This window comes from Anas acuta, chromosome 28 (genome assembly GCF_963932015.1).
Source record: "Anas acuta chromosome 28, bAnaAcu1.1, whole genome shotgun sequence".
Taxonomy (NCBI): domain Eukaryota; kingdom Metazoa; phylum Chordata; class Aves; order Anseriformes; family Anatidae; genus Anas; species Anas acuta.
This window is the reverse complement of record NC_089006.1, coordinates 3104354-3129297: the sequence shown is the minus strand read 5'-3', so window position 1 is coordinate 3129297 and position 24944 is coordinate 3104354. Positions and strand designations below refer to the sequence as shown.

The window sequence follows — 24944 nt, the reverse complement described above, 5'->3', positions numbered from 1 at the left end:
CGCCCCTGCCCCTCTGCAGGTGCCGGCGCCGGGCCCTGCCACCCGGCACTAATTGCAGGCGGCTGATCTGTAATTAAAGCTCTCCCTGTCACATGAGCTGATGTCTCAATATCAATCGCTGCAATTAAAGCCCCCCCCTCCCCCCCCAGCCTGAAAGGTTGCGGCGAAGGCTGCGAGGCGGACACCCCAGCACCCCGCGGGGACAGGGGCCGCGGCACAGAGCCCGAGGGCACGGCGGTCTTGCAAATACTGTATTACTCGGCTCAGTCACTACCAGGGGTTAAAACCAAACCGTACGGACTGGAACCGCACGGAGGAGGAGGGCGTCTTCGCAGAAGACAGATCGGTGTCCTCGCTGGAGGACAAGGCGAGCGGAGGGGCCGGGCGCCTGCCTCCATCCAGCGCCCGGAGGAGCTGTCGCCCTGCTCCAGGGCTTGGGGGTCCCCGGCCCCCCGCAGCAGGGGGTCCATGGGGGAAGGCACAAGATGAGGAGACGGCCCTGGGGCAGAGCAGGCGTCCAAGGAGCTGCAGGGAGCCCACAGCGCCGGGGCAGGGCGGCTGTCGGGGCCGGCGCGCGGGGATGCTGGCAGGGAAGCAGTGCCCCTAGGAAGGAGAAAGCGCCGTCAGGAGACGCCGTGGCACAGCCGAGGGGCGCAGCTCCAGGGGCTGCGGAGCTGCCTGGCCCAGGGAGACCCCCGGGACCCCCTCACCTTCCAGCCGGGAGCCCCTGGCCCCCAGCTCAGCTCGGCAGGGGGTTGGCAGGAGAGTTGTGACCCAGGGCTGCCCCACGGGCTCGGTGGGACAGTGGCAGGAGAAAAACGTTCGCAAGCGGCCAGCGTGGCGGAGGAGCCCGTGTCCCCGCCGCGGGCAGCGCTGCGGGGTCAGATCCAGAGCAGGGCGAGGAGCGTAAGAGCCAGGCACTGGGCACGGCGCTGTGGCAGGGCCGGGGCCGCGGTGTCCCGGGGCGTCCCCGCGTCTGCAGGGGCAGGAGCAGGAGCAGAGGTCAGCGCGAGGTGGCCCGGGGGGCCCCCACCTCAACCCCACCTCGTACTCACCGTCGGGGGTCCCTCGCCCACGGGGCTGGGAATTGGGAACCTCCGTCACCGGCTCCGGCGCTGGAACAAACCCAGAGGGTGTCAGAGAGCCGGTGCCCCCCGGCACCAGTGCGCGCCTCCCCGAGCCCCAGTGCAAACCAGTGCCCCCCAGCAGCCCCCCCGCGGACTCACTGGTGGCTCTGCAGCAGACGGAGACGCGCAGCTTCAGGCAGCGCCCGGCGCTCTCGGGGCTGGGCACGGCTGGGCAGAGGGGGGGTCAGCAGCTGCCGCGGGCACCGGCACCGGCACCGCCGCCCTGGACGGGAGCCCCGGGGCTCCCCGACGGGCCGGGCCGGGCCAGAGCCGGGCCTGGCGCGCCCCCTCCCGGCGGAATGAGGGGCGTGAATCCCCCCCCCCCCCCCATCCAGACCCCCGCGCACAGCCCCGCTTCTCCGTGCGCCTCGCCCCCGGGGTGCCCAGACGCCTCCCACACCCCTCCCGCACCTCTGGCTGCATCCAAAGTCATGGTGCACCCCCACCCTGGGGGCCCCCAGACCCCCCCCCCCATGCCCTGAGCCCTCACGCAGCCAGAGCTCTGGGTACAGCCGGAGCCCCCCCAGCCCTGGTTGCATGCACACCCCCAGGTGCAATCGCTGCACCCTCCCGTGTGCCCCAGTCCTGATCACATCCAGACCCCCGGGCGCATTCAGACACCCCCTCCCCCAAAATTTCTCCCCAACCCCGATTGCATCCTGCCCCCCAGCATGCTCCAACCCCAGTTCCATGCAGACCACTGCTACACCCCAACCTCCCCATGTGCCCCAGTCCTGGTTGTATGGGTGCAGCCAGACCCCCACCCACTGCACCCAGACCCCCAGTGCACCCCGACCCATTGCACCCCCACCTCCCATGCGCCACAACCCCATTTGCACCCAGACCCCAGGCACAGCTGGGACCCCCCCAGGCACCCCACCCCTGGGGGCAGCCAGACCCCCGCTGCACCCCAAGCCCGGCTGCACCCCGCTACAACCGCATGCAGCCCCCAGCGCACACCAGCCCCCACGCACCCCAACCCGGGTGCCCCCAGAGCCCTGGGGGTGCCCCCAGCCCCCGTCACGGGCACTCACAGATGTAGTAGTAGGTCTCCCCCGGCTGGAACTCGAAGCCGAGCGAGAAGGGGGTGAAGCGCTGGATCTTCTCCGAGAAGCGGACGGGCCCGAAGGGCGCTTGGGGCTGGTTGCACTCCCAGCGTTTGAAGGCCCCGGGGGTCTCGTAGCAGCCGCGGTAGCCCTCCCGGTCCACCATGAAGAGCGTGAACGTCTCTGCCCGGCCGGCGGGCACAGCCCCCTCGTAGTGCGGGCAGTAGATGTCCAGGTAGTCATTGATGGACACCTGGATGGTGTAGTCGTCCCGCAGGAACCTGCCAGGCAGGGGGGGGGAGCTGGGGAGTGGGCACCAGGGGGTCCACCAGGGAGAGACGCCCCCCGCCCCGTGCTGCTCCGCTCGGCCCCACTCCTCGCCCCGGCAGAGCGGGTGGCCAGGCTTTTGTTGAAACAGCTACCGGGCACCCGGCCTCTCCAAACAAACAGGCATCAGCTCCGATTAGCTGCAGCCCGATGGAGCTGAATGGGCTCAGCGGCTGCAGCTGGGGGGCCGGGGCTGGCCCGCAGGAACCCGACCACGCGGGCCGGGGCCAGGGGCCGGGGCACAAAGCCCCTCGCCCCAGGCAGCAGCCTCACGGCCCCCAGCGCTGATCGGCGGTGACACCCCGACGGGGGGTGGCCCCGAGTGCTGCTTGCTGGCCCTGCAATGGGGCAGCTGGCGGGGTTGGCGGGGGGGGGGGCTCTGTCCCCAAAGAGGGGCTCCCCCAGCTGTGCAAACCCAGCCCGGGGATGGGCAGGGGAGGGGGCACAGCCCAGGTACCTGCGCAGGCAGGCACGCAGCGACGCGGCATGAGCTCACGCCTGTGCAAACAGCTTGTGCAGCCAGGCCAGGGTGGAGCAGACACCTCTGCAGACACACACACGTGTGCACACACACATGCAGACACGCACACACGTGTGCACACGCTCGGTCCTGCCAGCCCGGGGCGGGAGATGCAGCAGGAGCCCCTCTCCCCATCCCCACCCCAGCAGGGTGGCAGCCCCCACCCTGCGCCCACGTCTCCCCCCGGCCAGATCCTGCTGCAACCAGGGCAAGCCCGGGGCTGGGCGTCGAGCTGGCAGCAGGCAGAGCCCTGGCCGTGCTGGCAGAGCCGTGGTGGGACGGGGGACTCCTGGGGACAAGGACGGGGACGTGGAGCCAGCACCTGGGACCGGGTGCTGCCCCGCACTCTTTACCAGCCTGATGGGGTGGGATGGATGTGGGGACCAGCACAGCCCAGAGGTCCCATCTCCCACTTGCTGCAGCCAACCCAGTGGTGCTGCCCCATCTCTGGGGCCACTTCTGGCCCAGCAGGGCCAGCGGGGAGTCCCCCCCAGCCAGCAGGGCCCCCCTCCTCCTGCCCCAGTGCCCGGCCAGGGCAGTGTTTACACCAGGCTCAGATTTTTGGCAGCTGTGGCAGAGCCTGGTGCATTAATCACCGGGCCGGCAGCGCTGTCGGGGCTGGGAGGCTCAGGCCTCTGTGAGCCCCCCCCCAAGCCGGGGGCTCTTCGAGGACAGGACCAGGCGTGGGCCCCCAGCTGACTCAGAGCATCAGCCGGGCTGCTCCCGCTGGGCTACGCTGGCCAGGACGAGCCCAGGCAGGGCTGAGGGCTCCCGGGGGCCAGGGCGCACACCCTGACCCTGCAGATGGGCGCCCAGCACCCCAACCCCGTGCTGAGCAACCCCCCTCCTCCATCACGGGGTGCCTGTGGGCTTTGGTGCCCACCTCCTGCATCCACAGCTCCCCACACCCAAATTGGTGCCCCAAACCCTGCCCCGGTGTGCGCCCACCTGCCCCAACCTGGCTCCACAGGCTGGAGCCCCCCACGGGGCAGCGCGGCCCCAGGGCCCCCCGCACAGCGCTCTGACCCTGCCCCCTGCACTCTCCCCTCCTCCAGTGCCCAGAGCAGCCCCGAGCCTGGAACTGCCTAAAATGGAGGAGGCCGGGAGGGGGAGATGGGTTTGAGGCGAGCGCGGGGCTGGACCCCAGCCCAGGGATGATGGCAGAGACGCGGGCGGCACCCCCGGCCAGGGGGGCGATGCCGGGCTCTGCGCCCACCAGCACGATGCCCAGAGCTGGTGACCAGTTTGGTGCCACCTGAGGATGCCCCACCGAGGGTGGGGGGCTTGGTGCTGCCCAGGGGTGGCTGGCAGGCTGGGGACACCCAGGGCTCGCTGCCACCAGGGGCTCGGTGCCAGCATAGGATGCCCAACGCCACCGGGGGCACGGTGCCACCCAGGGGTGCCCACGGGCTTGGTAGCACCCAGGGCTCGGTGTCAGCCGGTGGTGCCCAAAGGCTTGCTGTCACCTGGGAGTGCCCGGTGCCACCAGAGGTGCCCGATGGCTCGGTGCCACCTGGGTCTTGGTGGCACTGGAGGTGCCCGGGGCTCGGTGGCACCCCGAGGTGCCCGGTGGCTCGGTGCCGCCCGAAGGACTCGGTGCCAGCCGGGGCTCGGCGCCCAGCGGGGATGCGCGGTGTGGCTCGGTGCCCACCGGCTCCGCCTCGCCCTGGGGTCCCGCCGCCCCGGTCCCGCGCCCCTCCCGTCGGCGCGGCCCCGCGCCCAGGTGCCGAGCAGCGGCGGCGCCGCGCGGGCTCGGGGCCGGTGGCGCTCCCGGTGCCGCTCCCGGTGGCGCTCCCGGTGCCTCGCCCGGGCTCGGCCGCGCTGCCCGGCGCACACAAAGGCGGGCGGCCCGGGCCGCCCCGGTGCGGCGGCGCTACCTGGGGTTGCTCCCGTTCCAGTGGACGCCGTGTCGGAGGCCGCGCACCGGCGGCGGCGGTGCCCAGAGCAGCGGCGCCCAGAGCAGGAGCCCGAGCAGCGGCGCGGGGCGCATGGCTCCGCCGGCGGCGGGCGGGGGGCGGCGGCGGCGGCGGCGGCCGGGGGCGGGGGCCGGGGGCGGCCCGGCACGGCACGGCCCGGCCCGGCCAGGCCCGCCCCGCCCCGACAACTTCGGGCCAATCCGCGCTGCGCCGCCGCCCGGCAACTTCCCCGAGTGCCATTAACCCTTTGGAGAGGGGGGGGCGGCACCGGCACCCCGCCACCGGCACGGCATCCCCGGTACCGACCGGCACCGGCACGGCATCCCCGGAACCGATCGGGGCTGGGACCACCGCCCCCAGCATCTCCGGTACCGACCGGGACTGGCCCAGCATCCCCAGTACCGATTGGGACTGGGACCACCGCCCCCGGCACCAGCCTGGCATCCCCGGTACCGACTGGCACTGGCCCAGCATCCCCGGTACCGATCGGGGCTGGGACCACTGTCCCCGGCATCCCCGGAACCGGGCAGCACCGACCTGGCATCCCTGGTACCGATCAGGACTGGGACCACCGTCCCCGACACCGGCACAGCATCCCCAGTACCGACCAGGACTGGGACCACCACCCTTGGCATCCCCAGTTTTGATCAGGACTGGGACCACTCTCCTCAGTACCAACTGGCACCAGCCCAGCATCCCCAGTAGTAACTGGGAGTGGGACTGCTGCCCCCGGTACTGGCCCAGCATCCCCAGTATCGATTGGGACTGGGACCACCACCCCCAGCATCCCCAGTACCAATTGGGACTGGGACCACTGCCCCCAGCATCCCTGGAACCAGGTGGCACCAACCTGGCATCCCTGGTACCGATCAGGACTGGGACCACTGCCCCCAGTGTCCCTGGTACCAATCGTGACTGGAACCACTGTCCCCGGCACCAGCCTGGCATCCCCAGTACTGACCAGGACTGGGACCACCACCCCCAGCACTGGCTCAGCATCCCCAGTACTGACTGGCACCAACCCAGCATCCCCAGTACCAACTGGGACTGGGACTGCTGACCCCGGCACTGGCCCGGCATCCCCAGTACCGACTGGGACTGGGACCGCTGCCCTGGGCATCCCTGGTACCGACTGGCACTGGCCCAATATCCCCAGTACCGACTGGGACTGGGCCTGCCCCCTCCTGTACTGACTTGGCATCCCCACCCCCAGCCCCAACAGACTCTCCCAGTGCTCCCAGTACTGACTGCACCAAGACCAGTGCTGACCAGAAGGGCCCAGAACCGATCCCCCCCCTGCACTGGTACTGGTGGCCTGGGGCACCCCGGCTGCAGCCAAGTGCGCTGGGAGCTGGGGCCACCAGCACCCGGTGCTGCTCGCCCAGAGGGGTCCGGTGCTGGTCCTGCACCCGGGGCAGCTCCTGCACACGCGTGTGTCTGCACACGGGCTGGTCTTACACACACGTGTGTTCACACATGGGCTGGTCTTGCACAAGTGTGTCTGCACACGGGCTGGTCCTGTGCACGTGTGCCTGCACATGGGCTGGTCTTGCACACGCATGCTCACACGTGGGCTGGTCTTGCACACGCATGTATCTGCACATTGGCTGCTCCTGCACATGCGTGTGTCTGCACGTGGACTACTCATACACACATGTGTGTTTACACATGGGCTGCTCCTGCACATGCATCTCTGCACATCAGCTGCCCCTGCACACGCGTGTGCTTGCACGGGGGCTGCCCCTGCACACGTGTGCCTGTGCACGTTGCAGCTCCTGCACGTGTGCACCCCCAGGGCCAGCTCCTGTCCGTGTGTTTGCACACAGGGGTCAGCTCCTGCTCACGCCTGCGGCTGCGTGCCCAGGGCACCCCGCAGAGCCCTGGGTTGGGGTGGGGGGGGACCTCAAGGCCCCCCTGGTTCCTCGCAGCCCCCTTTGTGTACGGGAAGGCTGCAGGGGGGGCCTCCCCGGAGCCTTCCCCAGGCTGCCCCCTCCCAGGAGAGGGGCTGCAGCCCCCAGCCCCGCACCCACCTCGTGCTGGGGGCCCAGAGCTGGACGTGGCACTGTGGGGGGGGGCTCAGGAGAGGGGGACGCCCCCTCCCTCGGTGGGTGCAGCTGGGTTTTGGGGCTACAGCCTGGGGGGGGTGGGGGGCGGGGTGACCCCTTTGAGCTTCAGGGGGTCCCTCCTGCTGCCCCCCCCTCCCTCCACTCCCCCCGGGGGCACAAACCCTCAGGGCCGAGTGGCCGGGGGCGCCCCCCCGACCCCCCCCAGTGCAGACCCCCGAGACCCTATCTGGGCCCTTGCCCGCCCCTTCAACCCCCCCATGGCCCCCCAGAAGCGCGGGGGGACCCAGAGCAAGACCGGGGGGGTACCCAGAGGAGCACCGGCGGCCCCCCCCCGTACTGCAGCTGCACCCCGATGCTCCCCCCTCACCCCGGTTCCCCCCCCCCCCCCCCGCCAGGCGGCGCTGGCGGCCCCCGGCGCCCTTTCCGGTACCGCGGCCGCTCCGGGGGGGGGGGGGGCCGCGAGCGCTGCCGGGAGTTGTAGTCCCGGAGCCCCCCCCGGTGCCGTTCCCCGTCCCCCCCCTCCCGGTGCCCCGGAGGCAGCACGGAGGCAGGCTCACGGCCCCTTTATTGGCCCGGCGGCGACAAGCGGGCGGCGAGGCCCCCCCGAGCTCCCCGCCCCCCCCACCCGGCCTGGCAGCTCCAGCGGCGATCCCGGCCCTGCTCAGGCCTCCCGGGGGGTGCCCGCGGGGGGCGGCGGCGCCGGCCTGGGGAGGGGAAAGGGGCGGTGAGGAGGGGGGTGCGGCGAGGGCCCCCCCCAGAGCACCCCTTGTGCCCCACTGCCACCCCCAGCCCCACCTCACTGCCTTCAGCCTCTGAGCCTCCCCTTACAGCCCCCCCATGCTCCCTATAGCCCCCCAACAGCCCCCCAAAAAGCCCCTGAAGCCCCCCCCATATAGTCCCTACAGCCCCCCAAGTCCTCCCCCAGTTCCTGCAGCCCCTCCTATAGCCCCCACCACTATAGTCCCTGCAGCCCCCGCACTATAACCCCTACAGCCCCCCCCCACTACAAGTCCCTGCAGCCCCCCGCAGCACTACAGTCCCTACAGCCCCCCCAAAACTGCCTGCAGCTCCCCCCTAGTCCCTACAGCCCCCCCCCACTGCTACAGTCTCTGTGCCCCCCCCACTACCACAGTCCCTGCAGCCCCCCCCAGTCCTTACAGCCCCCACACTACAGTCCCTACACCCCCCCCCCCACTACTACAATCCCTACTACCCCCCCCAAAACTGCCTGCAGCCCCCCAGTTTACCCTCTCCCCCCCCCAAAAAAATTAAAAAATCCTGCCCCCCCCACTCACCTGGAAGGGATGACGGTGACGTGGGGGTGGCCGGGGGGGCTCTCGCTGCGCGGCAGTGAAGGCCCCGGGGGGTCCGAGGGCAGGGGCCGGCGAGGCGGGGGGGGCTTGGCAGGACCTGGGGTCTGCGGGGGAACGGGGGCGTCAAAGCTGCGGTATGGAGCGACCCCCCCGGGAGGCTGGGGGGGGCCCAACCACCTCCCCTGCCCCAGGGGGAGCAGGGGGCCGCTGTCCTGCCAGGTGCCGCCGTGCTGCCGTTACCTGAGTGCCTGGCGCCACGGGGTCCGCAGGCAGCGGGCGGGTGGGGGGGGGCGGCCTGTCCGAGGGGGGGGCCTGGGCAGAAAGAGCAGGGACAGTGAGCGCAGCCTGGCGAGCAGGGGGGGGCACAGGGCAGAGCCTCACAGGGCAAGGCTCTGAGGTATGGGAAGGGTGGGTGTACAGGTTGTGGGGTGGGGGGATCGGGGCTTGTGGCACGGGGGGGTGCCAGCCCCCGGGGGCGGTGGGTGCGGGGTGGGGGGCACAGCTCGCCTGGGTGCTGAGCCCCAGCCTCTGCCCCGGAGGCCGAGCCCCTGAGGTCATGCACAGACGCATGCAGCAGTGGCAGAGGAGGGCAGAGAGAAAGGGGGGGCCCGGGGACCCCCACCCCAGCCAGGGCGTTACCTGGGAGGCCTTGGTTAGAGGGTCGGGCGGGAGAGGCCGCGCAGGAGGATCGGGCCGGGCCGGGACAGCCGGCTGCAGAAAGAGAGAGGCGGCGGAGGGCAGGCACGCCATGCAGCCGTGCACGGGGCTGGGGCAAGCCGTGCAGCATGCAGAGACCCCCCCGACCCAGCAAAGCGGAGACCCCCCCACCCCACCCTACAAGCAGGGGGATCCGGGGCTCAGCCCCGCTCCACGGTGGCCACCGCAGCCCCTAGCCAGGCACGGAGCCCAGGCTGTGGGACCGTGCACGGGGGCCCTGCCTGCAGCCCCCATGGGCACAGGGACAGCGTGCCAGGCACGGGGACACCAGGACAGCAGCCGGGGGCTGTGCCGGGCTGTGCCAGGCTCGGGGAGTCACGGAGCCGAAGCATGAAGCCCCAGGAGGCCGCGGGCAGCAGGGACGCTCCGAGCTGCTCCCCGCCGGGCATCTCCTCAGCAACAGCCGTACAAAAACCCCGTACCCAAGGCAACCGCACCGCAGGCTGGCGGCACAGCCCATAACCACGGCAACGGCAGCCCCCTCCCCAGGGAGGCCGGTGCCCGTCGGGGTGACGTCCCCAATCCTCCCCCCCCTGCAGCCCCCCGCCTCTCACCTTGCTGCTGTGCATGACCTGCAGCTCCGTGGCCTGGCGCCACTGCGGGGGCCGGGGGCGCTGCGGGGGGCCCTGCCCGGCCAAGGGGGGCTCCGGCTGCGAGATCCTGCAGGGGAGAGGCAGGATCAGGCCCCGCTCGCTCCTGGCCCTTGGGGGGGACCCCACACGACAACCAAGCGACACCAACACCAAGCAGAAGCCGAAGAAAAACGAACCCCTCGGCACCGGAGGATGCGACACCCTGCGCCCCCGAGCCCGGGGCCGTCCCCACACCCCAAGGGCACTGCCAAGGGAAGATCGCAGCACCGGACGCCTTGCGAAGCAGGACGGCTCAGGGACAGCCCCCAGACCCAGGCTCCGGCAGTGACGTTACCCGCTCCAGCCGTCTGGGGCTTCTGGACCCAGGAATCGGACCCGGGTCTCAGCGCTGTGGGGAGAAGAGTCGGGGCTCAGCCCGGGGGGCTCAGCCCGGGGGGCTGGGGCTCGCCTGCAGCGCGGTGGAGAGGTGGGGAGGGCAGGGGGAGGAACCGCAGTGACATGGGACGACGAAGTGCAACGGGGTCCACTACTTTTGCCGGGGGGGACGTGCACAGACACGGCTCGGTCACCTGCTCACGGACACGCTCATGCAAGCCCACGCGCCCCGCTCCCCCCCACAGCCACGCGCGCGTGCCCACGTGCACGCAGGCAGCCCCGCGACGTGCAGCCACACGCGTGTGCACGGCCACGGCTGGGCGGCCGCCCCCGGTGCTTACCCCTGGCGCTCACCTGTACTGGCACGACGTCCCCTTGCCCAGCTGGCAGAGGTGTTTGTGCAGCCCGGCGCGGCGCGCGCAGCACAGCCCCAGCACCAGCGCCAGCCCCAGCAGCGCGCTCAGCAGCAGGGCGGTGGGCAGAGCGCTCCCCCCTGCCAAGAGCCACACGTCAGTGCCCGGCTGTGCCCCGCGCCGCCTCGGGCAGCACAAAGCCCCATTCTCTTCCCCGCTGCTCCCCCCCCAAAGCTCGTGTCCTCACCTCGCTCCAGCGTGGCGGCGGGGCCGCTGTCCTGGCTGCCCCCCGCTCCGGGGCTCTCGCAGGTGGGGGGCGCCCAGCCCGGCTCGCAGTGGCAGTGCCCGTGGTTGTTGCACACCTGGGTGGGTGACACCGAGCCTCAGCCCCCAGCTGCTGGCAGCCCCCGCGTCCCCTGCAGTCCCACAGCTCACCCCGTGCCCGTGGCACTTGCTCCGGCACTGCTGGTCGCCCAGCACCGAGACGTCCTGGCACTGGTGCTGGAGGCACACCTGGGGTGGGACACGGCGTCAGGACCCGTGGGCACGGAGAACGCCCCCGGCACCCCCCCCCAGCCCTCACGCTCACCTTCCCGGGGCCGCAGGCTGTGCCGGGCAGCACCATGGCTGCATCGCTCACGTCCTCGACCCCGGGCAGCGTGGTTCCCTGGCAGGAGCTCTCCGCTCGGCCCCCACGGGCACCGCCACGCCGGCACTGCAGCCTCCCGCAGCCGGCATCCCTGCGGAGACCAAGGGTCAGGGGTGTGGACAGCGTAGGTGGGGACAGCAAAAATGAGGCCAGCACTCACTGCTGGGCACAGGCGACGTAGGAGCCATTGGCGAGCTGCCCGCAGTGCCCACGTTCGTCCCCTTTCGCGTTCAGGGAGGCCATGCAGGAGCTGGAGACAGGGCTGGCACCTGCGGCAGGAAGAAGTGAGCCCAAGCCCCCCACACCAGGCCACCATCCCCGCGCTGTCCCCGCCGTACCTGGCCCCAGGAGCTGCTGGCACTGCCCCTCGTAGGTGGCACAGGCGCCGCCGTAGCAGCGCGCCCGCCCCCCAGCGCAGGGCTGCCCGTCCTGCAGGAAGGCGTTGGGTGGGCAGTGAGGTGAGACCCCATCACAGAACTCGGGCAGGTCGCACTCCCCCAGAGGCTCCCGGCACAGATGTCCCGCACGGCGCAGCTGCAGAGGGGCGAAGTCAGACGGGCAGGGATCCCACTGCGCCCCCAGGGGTGGCACCCCAAGAAAAACCATCCCTACAGAGGGGCTGGGAGGCGGGTGGTGGTCCCAGACCCCTCCCCAGGTACCTGGCAGTCGTGGCAGCAGGTGTCCCCCGTGGCACACTGCGCTCCGGGCACCAGCTGGCAGGTGCTGCTGTTGCAGCAGGGGTCGGTGCACTCCTGCGGGCACAGGACTGTGGTGAGCACACGGTGGGACCCCTCGCTGCCACCCCAGACCCACAGCGGGGCCGGGACGCGCAGCTCCTGGGTACAGATTTAAGCCAGGACAAGGGCAGCTGGGGCTCAGCCGGTGCCCCCCGTGCCCCCGTACCAGGCTGAGGCCGCAGTCGCAGCCCTCGCCCGGCTCCAGGAAGCGGTTCCCGCAGCGGGGGCTCTCGGCCAGCTGCTGGGGCTCGGGCACGTTGAAGAGGCACCAGCCCAGCCCCTGCCCCAGGCTGCGCTCCAGGTCCTGCTGGCTGCAGTTGCTGAAGCTCAAGCCGGGTGTGAGCCTGCGGGGACACAGAGGGGACAGTGAGGAGGGCAGGGGGGCACCTGCCACCCTCCCACCCTCTCCCAGAGCCCCCCTTGCGGCTCTCACCCCGTGGGCAAGTCCATGATGCAGCCGTGGTCGTGGTAGAGGTTGCTGCACTCGCAGAAGCGCCCGACGCCGTCGTGGCCCATGCCCAGGCTGTGTCCCAGCTGATGGGCCACAGTGGAGGCGATGACGAGGACGCTGACCGAGTAGTCCTGTGGGACAGCAGGGGCTCAGGGTGGGGGGGCAGCAGGGGGACAGAGGGACACGGGGGTACTGACCATGCTGACCCCCCCGGAGCGCGTGGGCGAGCACATGGAGGCTTGGACCGACATCCCCACCGCGACGTCATCAAAGCTGGAGCCCCTGGGGAGAGAGCACGAGCCTCAGCGGGGCTGACACCGCCTGCGCACCCTGCCCCCTCCCTGTCCCCTTGTCCCCATCCCCGTCACTCACGTGAGGAGCTGCGCGTTGTCGTGGGGCAGCCGGGGCAGCAGCTCCTCCTGGCGCCACCGCAGGAACCGCTCCAGCGTGGCCCGGGCACTGCGCCCCACCTCGAACCTGTCGCCCTCGCTCCACACCTCCACCGCCACCAAGGCCACGCGCACGCCCAGAGGCTGGAAGAACTGGGGTGCACAGAGGGGGGGGGGGTCAGGGACCCCCGCGGCAGCAAGGGGATGACACGAGGACACACAGATGGCGTGGCAGGGGCCCGGCTCAACTCACCGTGTCCACCTGGTTGGCGATTTCCAGGGTCCGGGTGCGGGCACGGTTCAGGTCGGGGTAGTTCTGGAACTGCGGGTGCAGGGAAGGGCATCAGCAGGGGAGGGGGCAGCCCCCGGCACCGGGCGCCCACCCGTCCTGCACTCACCGCAGCGTGGTCCAGCACCATCACCAGCTCCACAAACCGCGGCTCCGCCACCGACCGCTTGCCCTGGGGGACAAAAATGGGTCAGGGCAGCAGCGAGGGGCCCCTGCTCTGGTGGGGGAGGACCCCAGGGCCACCTTACCCTCTGCAGCCGGGGCGGCTCCGTCTCCACCTCCACCGGGGGAGGCTCTGGGGGTCCCTGCCCACAGGCCCTCGGTGCCAGCCGGACCTCCCGCAGCCGGTACAAGATGTGGCTCCCCGGGGGGCCGCTGGTGTCCGGCTCCAGCCCGTAGCTCCTGTTCTCTGCCACTCGGAAATGGCCACTGCAAGGAGGGGACCAGGAGGGGACCAGGCGTCAGCGGCACAGCACAACCCGGGCTCGGGGACCACCGGGGCTGGGGGCTCACCTGAGTCCGGAGCAGGCACAGAGGCTGGCCCAGGAGCTGGGGAAACCTCGCACGTTCCCCCGGTAGCAGCAGTGCTCCTGCAGCAGAGAGCGGGGTTTAGGGGCTGGCCCCGTGCTGGGGGCCCTCTGGGGACGGGGAGGGCTCGGGGACGCAGGGCACCCAGGTCCTACCTGCCTGCTGGTCTCCTGCACCACCCGCGTGCCGTTGGGCAGGTAGTAGAGCAGCGCCCCGGTGCCCAGCACCAGATCCCTGCCGGAGGAGTGTGTCAGCCCCAAGCCAGGGTCCCCCAGCTCGCCCTGCTCCGAGCACACCGCAGACAGAAACAGGGCCCCCGGCATCCCCCCCCCCTCATCCTGCTCCGTGTCCGTGGATGGAGACAACAACCCCAGCCCCCCACCCCATATGGATAACAGATTGGGACGGGGCTCATGGGACCCCCACCCTGCACACACCATGGAAGTAGACGGGACCCTCACCCACATGCGTCATGGGTGGGGATGGGGCCCTTGGATCCCCCACCCTGCACCCTCCACAGGGGATACGGGACCCCCACCCCACACAAACCACAAATGGAGACGGGGCCCGTGGGACCTCCACCCCACTCCTCCCACCCCCGCCCTGCCCCCGCCAGCCCCCCCCTCACCAGTTTTGCTCCAGCTCCAGCACCAGCTGCGCTCCCTCCAGCTCCAGCACCACCTGCAGCCGGCTGGGGAACCCCCCCTGCGACAGGCAGCGGTCACAGCGGGACCCCCACCCCAAGGACCCACCCCAAGGACCCATCGCCACCCATCCCACCCCATTCCTACATGCCCTCCGAAATGCCTCGTCCCCCAGCTGGGTGCCAGCAGGGCCGGGGACCCGCCCGAGCCTGGCGCGTGCCCACCAGGGAGGGGCGGAAGGGATCCCCCCGTGCTCCCCGGCCCCCGCCCTCACGCCGCGCAGGAAGCGTCCCTCCCTCGGCAGCACATTGTGCGGGGACGGGGGTGTCGGACGGAGCCACTGCCACCACCCCCAGCCCCCCCCGGCCGCCCCCCTCGCTTCCTGCCTGGTGCGGCGGCGGAAACGCTGGAGAGACTCCCAACGGCCATGGGGTGGGCTGGGCCCTTCCGCCCCGGCCAGGAGGGGTGCTGGGCGCACGGTGGGTGCCAGGACCTGCTAGGGTCCCTCCCAGCACCGGGAGAGGAGGGGAGAAGGGGACAGCAAACCCCCTCCCACACCCCACCGGACCCTTCCCCGCTGACCTCCGGGCTGAGCAGCTGCGCCCGGAGGCTCCAGGTGCTCGGTCCCTTGGGGGATTTGGGGTCGGGGGCACTCGGATGCTGGGTTTCCTGCACCAGGAAGAGTGCAGGGGGATGTGGCGAGGCCACAGGCAGCCCCCACCCCACCGAAATCCCCCTGTCACGAGCCAGGCAAACACCCACGTGGCACGGGCACCCCAGGGAGGTGGGGGGGGCTCACCTGCATCGCCTCCTCCAGGCGGAGCGGGCGCTCACCCCGCAGGACCCACGGCGTCACGTGCCAGTAGTGTCCCAGCTCTGCAGGGTGCTGCTGCCAGCTGTCACCTGCGCAGGGCCCAGAGCCACTGTCACAGCTCGGTCACCCAGCACAGTCCATGTCCCACCCCCCCAGCATGGGCAGGAGGGTGGGGAACAGGAGCCGGTGCTCCCAGGCTCACCCCAGCAGCTCCCAGTTTGCCACTGGGTGAAGCCCCCGAGTGTCACCGGTCCCAAGGGACCAGGGCACCGAGCCTTGGAGGTGCCTGGACGTGGCACCTGCAGCCGGGACGTGGCAAGTGGGGTCACGAAGGAGGCCGTGGCCCCACATCGCAGCACGCCCCGGGCCGGGTGGGGTGGGTTTCCTGGGGTCTCCTGCCAGCTCTTACGTCAGCTGCCGGCACCGAGCCGCCCCGTACAACCCACTCGGGGACCGGGGAGGCCTGGCCCCAGCTGACTCAGTGTCCCTCACCCCTGCAGCTCCCCACGACGCTTCCCCACCCTCCGAGAGGGCTCTGGGCACAGCCTGGGGACACGGCAGGACACCTGCACGCCCCCATCCCCACCGCCCCGACACCCCGGGCGAGGGCTGGACCCCTCCACACCCGGGCTGTGGCGTTGTCCCCAAAATCTCCCGAGGCTGTGACAGCCTCCCCCATGTCCCTTTCCCTTTTGCCGCAGCCCCTCTCGCCCCCGGGGGCCGGCGGTCCCCGAGCGATGCCGAGTGCCCGCTGGCACCGAGTGGAGACCTCGGGGAGCCCCCCCGGGAGGGGTTGGCGGGGGAGGGACAGACGGACGGCCGGACAGACGGACGGCCCGGCCCCGGCTGGTGACACACGGCCGGGGAGGTGACGCGGCAGCCGGTCCCAACCGGGACGAGCCCCCCCGCCCGGCACGGACAACGCCGAGCCCCCTGCGTACGGCAGCTCCCGGGTACCGCGGGGAGGAGGGGGAGGAGGAAGATGAGGAGAAGGAGGAGGAAGATGATGATGATGATGATGATGAAGAGGAGGCAGAGAGCCCGGTGCCCGCCGCCGGACCCCGCCGCGCCCGGTCCCGGTCCCCGGTTCCCGGTCCCCGCTCACCTGCGCCTCTCCCGTGCGCCCCGGTAGCGGCGGCGAGCAGCACCCCTAGGGCGAGGAGCAGCGCCCGTGCCATCGCCCTGCCGGCACCGGGGCCCGTCCCGGAGCCGGTGCGGGCTGCCGCGGCCCCGGGCTGGCGGCTCCCGAGCTGAGCCGGCGCGGCCGCCCCCGCCGGTGCTCCCGGTGCGCATTGCACCGCCACCGCCTCCGCCGGCAGCGGCCCGGCCCGGCCCGGGAGGAGGAACTTCCTGCCCGCCGCCGCCCGGCTCCGCCCGCCGCCACCGCTCCGCCGGCGACGCCCAGCTCCGGCCGGTGCCCGGGGGACGGCGGCGGCTCCGCCTCGGCTCGCGGCTCCGGGGCTCCGCGCAGCGGCGGCAGCGGGCGCGCCGGGGAGCTCGGTGTGGCTGCCCGGTGTTCCGGAGAGCCCCCCGCTTTTGGTGCCGGTGCGCAGCAGGGTCCCCACCTGCAGCGTGCCGTGGGCTGGGACCCCCGGCTTCATCGTCCCATGTGCTGGAGACCCCCACCTTCATCACCCCGTATAGCAGAGGCCCCCACCTTCATCACCCTGTATGCTGGAGACCCCCACCTTCATCACCCCGTATAGCAGAGGCCCCCACCTTCATCACCCTGTATGCTGGAGACCCTCACCTTCATCGCCTCACTCGCTGTGGACCCCCACTTTCACCATCCTGTATACCAGAGACCCCTGCCTCCATCACCCCATACACTGGAGACCCTTAACTTCAATACCCCAAACACTGGAGACCCCCACCTTCATCACCCCATACAGCAGAGACCCTCACCTTCCTCACCCTGTATACTGGAGACCCCCACCTTTACCACCTCATGCACTGTGGGCTCCCAACCACCTCACCCCATACACCAGAGCCCCCCACCTCTGTCACCCTGCGCAGCAGAGACCCGCACTTTCACCACCCCCTACACCACGGCCCCCCACCCTCAGAGCACGTCACCCCACAGACCTCACCACTTGCTTTGGGGGAGGGGGGACAACTCAGTGTTTATTGCAGGGTGCCGGGCACCCTCAGGCCGCGTACCCCTCCTGCTCCTCGCTGCTGTCCTCGGAGAGGTCGCGGTCCCCAGGGGTGCAGGCGGGGCACACACGGCCCACGTCCCTCCAGCAGGGCCCGCAGTACGTGGCACCACAGGCAGGCGAGGGGCAGGCCTGGTGGTCCTGGGGGGACTCGGGCTCCCCGCACACCGTGCACGGCCGGCGCACCCAGCGGCGCAGTCGTGGCCAGCGCCGGCAGCACCACTCCAGCAGGGACGTCCCCTGCAGCAGGGACGGGGACATGTGGGGCTCTCCCTCCATGGGAGGACCGGCCACCCCAATGGGGCAAGTAGGATGGACCCAGGGAGCGGGGGACACCCTGTGCTGCCCATCCTGGCGTTGGCAGGGGGGGCCCAGCTCCCTGGTGTGGTGCCAACCCTGTGTCCCCGTCCCCGCTCACCAGGGCTGGGTAGCGGCGTGCCCGCCGGGCGATGCGCTTCCTCTGCAGGCGGACGAAGCAGTGCCGCTGCCGCAGCAGCTTGTTGTAGAGGTAGAGCACGCGGCTCTTCTCCCGCTGCACCGGGCACAGGCTGTGAGTCCCCCCCAAAAAAAAAATGGAGCCCCTAGGGATGAGCGGGGTCTGGGGTTCTGGGGTCGGTGCCACCGCTCACCTTGGGGAAGTAGAAGGCGGCGATGGCGCGGCGCAGGCGGTACATGTAGACCTGGAGCAGGCAGAGCAGCACCAGCACGGCCAGGGGCAGGCAGCTGGCTATGTACTGCTGCTGCGTCATGCCCCGGGGCTGCGGCAGGCAGGCTGGAGACCGACAGTGGCACTGAGCAGCTCTCGTGGGTGGGAGCAGCCAGGCCAGGGAGCCTAGGGGGGCTCCCATCCCCGCCCCATCTCCAGGGATAAATCCCCAGGGGGCCCTCACCGAAGTTGGACGTCTCCAGCTCCGTGTCGGAGGAGGTGTTCAGGGACCCGATGGTGCTCCGCAGGAGCCGAGCCATCAGGGACGTGCCCGTCACGTGCACGGACAAGTGGTGGCTGCCTGCGGGGGAACAGGGGCACGTGGGGGCTGCGTGGCAAGGCTGGGGGCTGGGGAGGCAGGCGGGAGGGGTGGTAAAGGCTTTGCCATGGGGCTGTGGGGCTGGGAGCTGCCCCCCGGGGGCTGTGGGGCCGGGTCTCACTGCGGAAGGAGTACTGCACGAAGGAGTGCTGCTGGATGATGCTCAGCATGGTGTAGAGCGTGTGGTCCAGGCCCCAGGCGAGCAGCAGCAGGAGCAGGGGCGGGATGCACTCCAGCAGCTCCAGCACCTGCGGGGAGCGGGGTGGGGTCCTCCACGACCTGCCCCTGGCACCCCAACCCCACTCCCCCAGCCCCCCCCCAGCCCCTCACCACGCTCTGCAGCTCGCGGGGCTGCATGGCCAGGCGGCACGGAAAGATGACGGTGGGGATCTCCGCTCGGCGCAGCGGCAGCAGCGTTCGCTTGTTCTGGGAGAAGGGGGAGCAGGGGGGCTCAGTACAGCCCTGGGGGGGTGTGGGAGGACCAGGGGGTGGCGGGGACCCCTGGGTGGGGGGGACCCCCTGCCCCATCTCCCCCCTCACCTGCTTTTTGCGCCGGGCGTCGATCTGGCGGAAATAGGTGGTGATGTAGAGGTTGTCAAAGCAGATGTCCTGGCAGTACTTCTTGGTGTAGGAGAACGCCCTGGAAAGAGAGGGGGTCCCGAGGGAGGCAGGGGGCAGCTGAACCCCCCCCCCTCGCTCCCCAGCATCCCCTTTGTGTTCACAGCCCACCATTCCTGTCCTTAAGGGAGGTTCCCATCACTCTGTGCCCTCCCAGCCCCCAGCCCCCAGCTCACGAGATGAAGACGAGGAGGAAGGTGAAGGAGAGCAGCAGGCGGAAGAAGGAGAAGGCCTGGCCCAGGCGGGCGCTGTGCTGCTGGATCTGCGAGGTCACCTCCTCCACGATCTGCTCCCCGGACACGTTGATGCCCACCAGCATCTCGTGGTGCTCCTCCTGCAGCAGGGGGGGGCATGGGGCCAGGCACCATCCTGCCCCGGCCCCAGCACCGGGTGGATGGGGTGGGCACCCACCTCTATGACCACTTTGGCGCTGAAGTGCTGGCTGAGGTTGTTGACGGAGTTGTTCAGCATGTCGTACATCTGCCCAAAGTTGCCCTCGACAGGGATCCTGTCCCAGCACCAGCTGTGCATGACTGGGGGGGCACGGAGGGGACAGCGCTGGCATCAGCGGGGGATCCCACTGGCACCTCCCTGGCACGGGCTGGGGCTCACATCCAAAGGGTCTGGCAAAGGGGGCTGAGCTCCTGGAGCAGCTCCCCCGTGGCAGGCCGGGGCTGGGTCCCCCCCCATCACCCACCCTTGACAATGTGGCAGAGGAACTTGAACTTCATGGGCAAGCAGAGGAGGTGGCTGATGAGGGGCACGACGATACGCGCCATGCAAGCCTTGTGCTTCTTGTCAAACCAGTCCCGGCACCGCTGCATGGCCTGGTCCACCACATCTGGGGGGGCAGATGTGGGGGGCTCAGCCCAGCGCACGGCTCCCCTGCACCCCGACCCGTGCTCACTTGCAGCCGTGAACCACCCCGGGCTTGTGGGGGTGAGCACCGGGCTCCGCTGTGCCCCACTCACACGTGCAGCGCAGTTTGGTTTTCATTTCGTACAGCTTCTGGGTGCTGAGCCCGGCCTGCGAGTCCGTGCGCTCGCCCTGCTTCAGGTCGTACCCCTCCTCGCTGGCCACCTCCTCGTTGAGCTCCACGAAGGCGCGCGAGATGTTCTGCGTCTCGGCGTCCAGCTTCTGCCCGCCACGCTGCAGGAGGGGGGAGCGGCTCGGCCCCGCGCCCCCCGGCCCCCTCCCGCCACCCCCCGCCCCGCAGCCTCACCACCATGTCCTCCATCACCATGCGCAGCGGCACCGTGGACACCCGCCAGAGGTGGCGGCTGTGGTTGACCTGCAGCTCCGTCACGCAGCCCACCGCGCGGATCACCTCGTCCAGGTTGTGCCACACGTTGGCCACGGGCCCTGGTGCAGGCAGGGCTGGCTCAGACACCCCCCCCCCAAAAAAAACAGGGACCCCGCAAGGGCAGCGGGTGGGGGTCCCTACCGTTGTAGATAGCAGCAAGGACGAAGGAGAGGACGAAGACCCGACCCTCCTTGCCCAGGAACTTGGGGACCACCAGCAGGCTGGCGCAGCGGATGTGCGGGGACGTGGCCCAGCCCAGCGCAGTCACCCCTGCGGGGAGCAGAGAGCTGTCCCCACGGCCCCACGGGGGACCAACGGCGCCCACTGTCCTGTGCCTCCCCCCAGCTCCATCCTCACCTGCCAGCCCGCACGTCAGCTGCACCTTGCGCGTCTCCGAGAGGTTCATGGGGACGATGAGGAGCTGGCAGAGCCCTGAAACACCCGCACAGTGCCCTGAGTCCCCGGTGCCAAAAACCCCTCTGTGCCCTGCACCGGGACACACTCACCAAGGCCGAGGAGGCTCCCGATACTGGCACCAAGGAAGAACTTGGTGCCGCGGTGCTGGTCTGGCCGGCTCCAGAGGAACTGGCTGCACGAGGTGGGCAGCAGCGTGACCGCTGCTCGCTTCAGGGCTGGGTGGGGAGGGAAGCATCAGCCCTGCCCTCGCCCGCATCCTGTGGGGCCAGGAGCCGGGCAGGAGAGGCCCTCACTCGTGTTGGGTGGCTTCTGCCTCCCGTGTGCCTCCGTGCCAGCCATGCTCTCCAGCTCCATGGCTCGGTGCTCGTCCCAGTAACGGGCGGGTGCTCCCATGGAACCGCTGTGTTGTGAGCCGCCCGTTGCCGTTCCACCGGCAGCATCGGTTGCAGGAACCGCACCGGGAGCCTCAGAGACCCGAGCATGGAGCCAGTCACGGGGCTGAAGAAGCTCCAGGGCTGGGCAAAGAGGGCCTGGGGCAGGCAGCCACAGCAGAAGCGCTGGCTGGAGGAGGACAGCAAGGTGCGGGAGGTGGCCCGCAGCACCGCCGGCTTCGTGCTGGGCATGGCCCTGGCCAGCCTGTACGGGGCCCTGGTCCTGCTGGCACAGAGCGGCAACCTCTGGTACTGCCTGGTCACCACCATCAGCCTGGGCACGGCGCTGGGGCTGGGCATGGCCTTCTCCATCAAGGTGCGCGTCTCCGTGCTGCTCACGCTGCCCCACATCTTCACCAGTAAGCAGCTGGGGTCCCGCAGCGGGGGGCACGGGAGGTGCTGGCCCCCCTGCAGAGCCCCAGGGCCACCCTGTCCCCACAGGGGAGGGCAAGATGCTGCTGCTGCTGCTGGCGCTGGGCATGGCTGTGCAGGGGCCCTGCACCAACATCCTGCACAACTTCTCCCGGGCCGCCGAGTCCCTGTCATGTGGTGCTGAGCTCGCCCTCAACCAGACGGCCGAGAGGCTGCAACGTGCCCGGGAGCCACTGCTGAGTGAGATGGGGGGGGGGATTGGGGGAACAGGGGAGGGCTTTCCCTGGGGTGTGGGAGGAGGTGGGCAGTGCTGGCCGGTCCTGGGCTGCCCACAACCCTCGAGGTGCGCTCAGGGCCCTGCTCTCCGCAGAAGTGCTGGCCAAAATCAAGGACATTGCCCAGAAAGCCAAGGTGGTGGGCGACCGCGTGCGCAAGTTCTTCCGCTCCATCATGGACTCCGTGAGCCACGTCGGTGCGTGGGGGCCCCCCGGGCTGCCCCCAGCCTCATCACCCCCCCCAGCCCCCGGTCCCCGTCCCCATTGTCCTCTCCCTGCCCGCAGCCCGAGCCCTGCGCAACGTGTGGCGCTGGCTGGCCAGCGTGGGCGAGCTGTGCAACCAGGAGCTGGGCACGCCGTTCCGCCGCTGCCTGCGCCTCTTCGAGGAGGCCAAGGACAACTGCGAGCGTGCGCTCTCCTTCCTCTTCTTCCTCTGCTACATCATCATCACCTTCAGGCCGCTCTGTGGCCTGGCCAACGGTGCGTACATCCCCCCCCCGGCCCCTCTGTGGAGAGGGGGGCACAGCAGGGCAGAGCCACAACTGCTGCCTGCCCCCCTGCTGCCTGCCCCACCCTGGCAAAGCCTCCCCTTTCCGCAGTTGGCCTCCTCTTCTGCCTCATCCCCCAGTACATCCAGTCCTTCCTCAAGAAGACGATCGCAGCCCGTGAGCATCCCGGCACTGCCGGGGGGCTGGGGACCCCCCTGTGCCCCCCATTTCCCCTTTCCTGTCTCTCTCACCCTGACCCCCAGCACCGCCCCGCTCCTTGCCACCCCCGCAGCCCTCAGCAGAGCTCTGGACCGCGTGCGCAGGGAGTTCGAGTTCAACATCTCGGCCGTGCACCACTTCGACATCAGCCTCAACTCCAGCAAGACCCTGGCTGATGTGGCCCTGGACATCATGGAGGGCGTGAGCCAGCGCCTGGAGCCCACCCGCCAGGTCGTGGGGCTCTTCGCATACGCCTCCTCCTGCGCCATCCTCTACCTGTACCTGAAGTGAGGGTGCTGGGGCTCTGCTCTGGGGGCTCGGGGTGCCCAGCGAGCCGTGCCCAGCACCCCGCACCCTCCCCAGGGCGCTGCGGTACCGCCACCGCTACCTGCGGGACGACACCTTCGATAACGTCTACATCACGCAGCGCTTCATGGACATGGACGTGCAGCGAGCTGAGCAGGGCAAACCCACGGTGCTGCCCCTCAACTTCTGGGAGAGCGGCCGCTACATCCACCCTGGTGAGCCCTAAGGTGGGGAGGGTCCCCCTGTGCCAGGGAGCCGGGGGGGTCCCGGCACGGCACAGCAGCCTCACGGTGCCCCCGTGCCCGCCCAGGGATGCCGTGGCTGTCGCAGCAGGAGCGGCGCCGCTATGTGCTGGAGCTGACGGGGGTGCTGCGGCACGTGCTGCTGGGGCTGAGCCTGGTGCTGGCCGACTACAGCCTCTTCTGGCTGCTCGACCTGGTGCGGCACCAGATGCAGGGCGAGATCGTCGCGAGAGGTGAGTGGGTGTCCCTGGCCTGAGCCCTTCCCTGTCCCCCCCCCCCCCCCCCCCTTCTGCTTTGCTGGCTCGGGGATGAGGTTTTGGGGTCCCTCCGTGCCCCTGACTCAGCCACCCCTCAGCCCCGGCGATGATGGCCATCAGCGTGGACGGGACGGGCTACACCAGCGAGATCTTCCAGGACCTGGTGTCTGCCTTCGACGTGCTGCAGCAGGGCAACGTCTCGGTGCTCTCCCAGCGGTGCCTCCTGCAGCCCGTGGAGCCCGACTACGGCGCCTACATCAGCATGGGTGACCGAGGGGGCAGGCAGGGGGTGCCTGCACCCTGTGCAGGGTGTACAGAGGTGGTGGTGGGGGGCACCACGGCATGACCCATCCCTTTTTTACAGGCATCCTGTATGGCATCTGCCTCTTCGTTGCCATCTTCGGCAACCACGTGGGACGCCTGCGGCGGGTGGTGTGTGCCGCTTACTACCCGGCTCGTGAGCAGGTGAGAAGCCCCCACCAAGGCGCTCCCGCCCCCAGCAGCCGCTCGCCCTCACCCTCCTGTCACCTTCATGCCCAGGAGCGGACGTCCTTCCTCTACAACACCATCCTGGCACGGCGGGCAGGGCTGGTGCGCGCCCTGCGCAATGCGGTGAGGATGAACTCAGGGGATGCTGCGCAAGGCAATCTGCTCCTCTTCCTCACCTCCAGGCGAGTGTCCCCGTTATGCACCTCGCTGGGCACTGCTGGAGCTCGGTGACAACCCTCGGGGTGGCTTTGCCCCGTCCCCGCTGAGCTGTCCCCGTTCCTTCCTGCAGGGTGCCTGCCTTTGCCCGGCTGGTTCGGCTCCTGGGCATCCAGCGGAAACACTGCCTGGCCTGCGGGGTGGCGGAGCAGAAGGACTTCATCGCGTGCATCACACCCGACTGCAAAGGTGGGGGTGGGCAGTGGGAGGAGGGGCAGGACCCCCCCCATGCACACACACCTACCCCACCCTGCTTGCTGTCCCTCCAGGGCTGTACTGCAGGGAGTGCCACCAGACCCTGAACAACGTCTGCTCCATCTGCATGGGTCCCCTGAGCTACAAGGACATGGGGGACGAGGAGATGTGAGCAGGCTGGGGGGGGGACATGGGGGGAGGCATGGAGCTGGAGACATCCCGTGGGCTTGTGGGATGGGGGGGGCTTTCTCTGCCCTCTCCCCACAGGGACTCCAGCGACGAGGAGACGGTGGGGCTGTGGCTGGGAGCCCTGCGGACGCTGCGGGGCCACGAGCAGGAGGAGCTGCGGGAGCAAGGGCGGCTGCTGAGGCAGCGCATCCAGGAGGTGGCGGGGGGCCGGGGGGGAGCCCGCCGCCTACCCCCGGAGTTGTTGGCCCAGCTGCGAGCCCGGCTGAAGGAGGAGGCGAGCGAGGAGAGCGATGGGGACAGCTACGGGGTGCCTGGTGAGGACAGCTCCTTCTCCAGGTGAGGACTGGGAGAGGTGGCTTTGGGGACATGGGGGTGCGGGTCCCTGATGCTGCTCTGCCCCCCCATCCCCTCCCAGCCTTGATTTCAGCTACCAGGAGCAGCCCGAGGGCAGCGGCAGTGAGCTGGAGGAGGTGAGGGTCCTGCAGCCGCCCAGCAGCGAGGGCAGGGCCGGGTGACGGCAGGACGGTGCCGCGCAGATGGCTCGGGGGCTGCGGGGACACGGTGCAAGGCTCTGGGGATGTGGCCGGAGCCCCAGCAGTGCAGTGGAAGCCGTGAGCTGCTGGGGCAGATGGGGAGGGGTTGGTGATTAAAGCACCCAGTCTTCAAGCCACCGGTGTCCTCGTGCCCTGAGCTGGTGTCTGGCACCGCTGCAGTGTCCCCGTCCTCCCCCCTCATTGCACCCCCAGCTCCAAGCCCCAGCCCTGCGCTGTCCCCAGCCCTGCTGTAACCCCGTCCCCATCCCTCACGGTGCCCCCAGCCCCGTCCCCATGGTGCCCCCAGCCCCATCCCTGTCCCCAACCTTGTTGCTCCCCCTCCTCCATCCTGGTGTCTC

At 70.4% G+C, this 24944-nt stretch overlaps 4 protein-coding genes across 15 annotated transcripts; 1 reads left to right on the top strand and 3 right to left on the bottom strand.

The window, feature by feature from the left end:
* Nucleotides 1-237: 237 nt before the first annotated feature.
* On the bottom strand, nt 238-5075 carry EFNA4 (ephrin A4). Its single transcript, XM_068662953.1, has 6 exons — nt 4898-5075; nt 2162-2454; nt 1227-1295; nt 1056-1115; nt 711-976; nt 238-603 (listed from the first exon to the last, which is right to left on the bottom strand). Exons 1-5 carry the CDS (start codon nt 5008-5010, stop codon nt 882-884), a joined length of 630 nt encoding a protein of 209 aa, XP_068519054.1. The 5' UTR covers nt 5011-5075; the 3' UTR covers nt 238-603; nt 711-881.
* A 2474-nt stretch (nt 5076-7549) lies between these two features.
* On the bottom strand, nt 7550-16205 carry ADAM15 (ADAM metallopeptidase domain 15). Of its 12 annotated transcripts, XM_068663147.1 has the most exons (25): nt 15960-16204; nt 14840-14943; nt 14025-14101; nt 13552-13630; nt 13382-13458; nt 13117-13297; nt 12978-13040; nt 12833-12901; nt 12563-12732; nt 12388-12472; nt 12173-12321; nt 11906-12083; nt 11662-11754; nt 11341-11536; nt 11163-11271; nt 10943-11093; nt 10789-10866; nt 10601-10715; nt 10355-10493; nt 9960-10013; nt 9587-9692; nt 8955-9026; nt 8556-8627; nt 8298-8419; nt 7550-7706 (listed from the first exon to the last, which is right to left on the bottom strand). In XM_068663147.1, the coding sequence occupies exons 1-25, from the start codon at nt 16030-16032 to the stop codon at nt 7664-7666; spliced, it is 2655 nt and encodes an 884-aa protein (XP_068519248.1). In that variant the 5' UTR covers nt 16033-16204; the 3' UTR covers nt 7550-7663. The 12 variants fall into 12 exon arrangements, 10 of the variants coding, with proteins under 10 accessions (XP_068519248.1, XP_068519251.1, XP_068519250.1 ...); XM_068663150.1 differs by lacking the exon at nt 8955-9026; XM_068663149.1 differs by lacking the exon at nt 9960-10013.
* A 761-nt stretch (nt 16206-16966) lies between these two features.
* Nucleotides 16967-20766, bottom strand: DCST1 (DC-STAMP domain containing 1). Its single transcript, XM_068662574.1, has 16 exons — nt 20667-20766; nt 20463-20588; nt 20314-20388; nt 20098-20226; nt 19876-20015; nt 19625-19802; nt 19351-19494; nt 19065-19186; nt 18830-18987; nt 18576-18675; nt 18366-18461; nt 18157-18283; nt 17901-18017; nt 17640-17782; nt 17429-17542; nt 16967-17250 (listed from the first exon to the last, which is right to left on the bottom strand). The coding sequence occupies exons 1-16, from the start codon at nt 20764-20766 to the stop codon at nt 17002-17004; spliced, it is 2118 nt and encodes a 705-aa protein (XP_068518675.1). The 3' UTR covers nt 16967-17001.
* DCST2 (DC-STAMP domain containing 2) lies at nt 20458-24891 on the top strand. Its single transcript, XM_068662936.1, has 15 exons — nt 20458-21163; nt 21246-21416; nt 21547-21648; nt 21737-21931; nt 22051-22116; nt 22232-22445; nt 22522-22679; nt 22775-22939; nt 23062-23229; nt 23328-23428; nt 23504-23634; nt 23742-23857; nt 23938-24031; nt 24131-24388; nt 24468-24891. Exons 1-15 carry the CDS (start codon nt 20854-20856, stop codon nt 24565-24567), a joined length of 2349 nt encoding a protein of 782 aa, XP_068519037.1. The 5' UTR covers nt 20458-20853; the 3' UTR covers nt 24568-24891.
* Nucleotides 24892-24944: the final 53 nt, after the last annotated feature.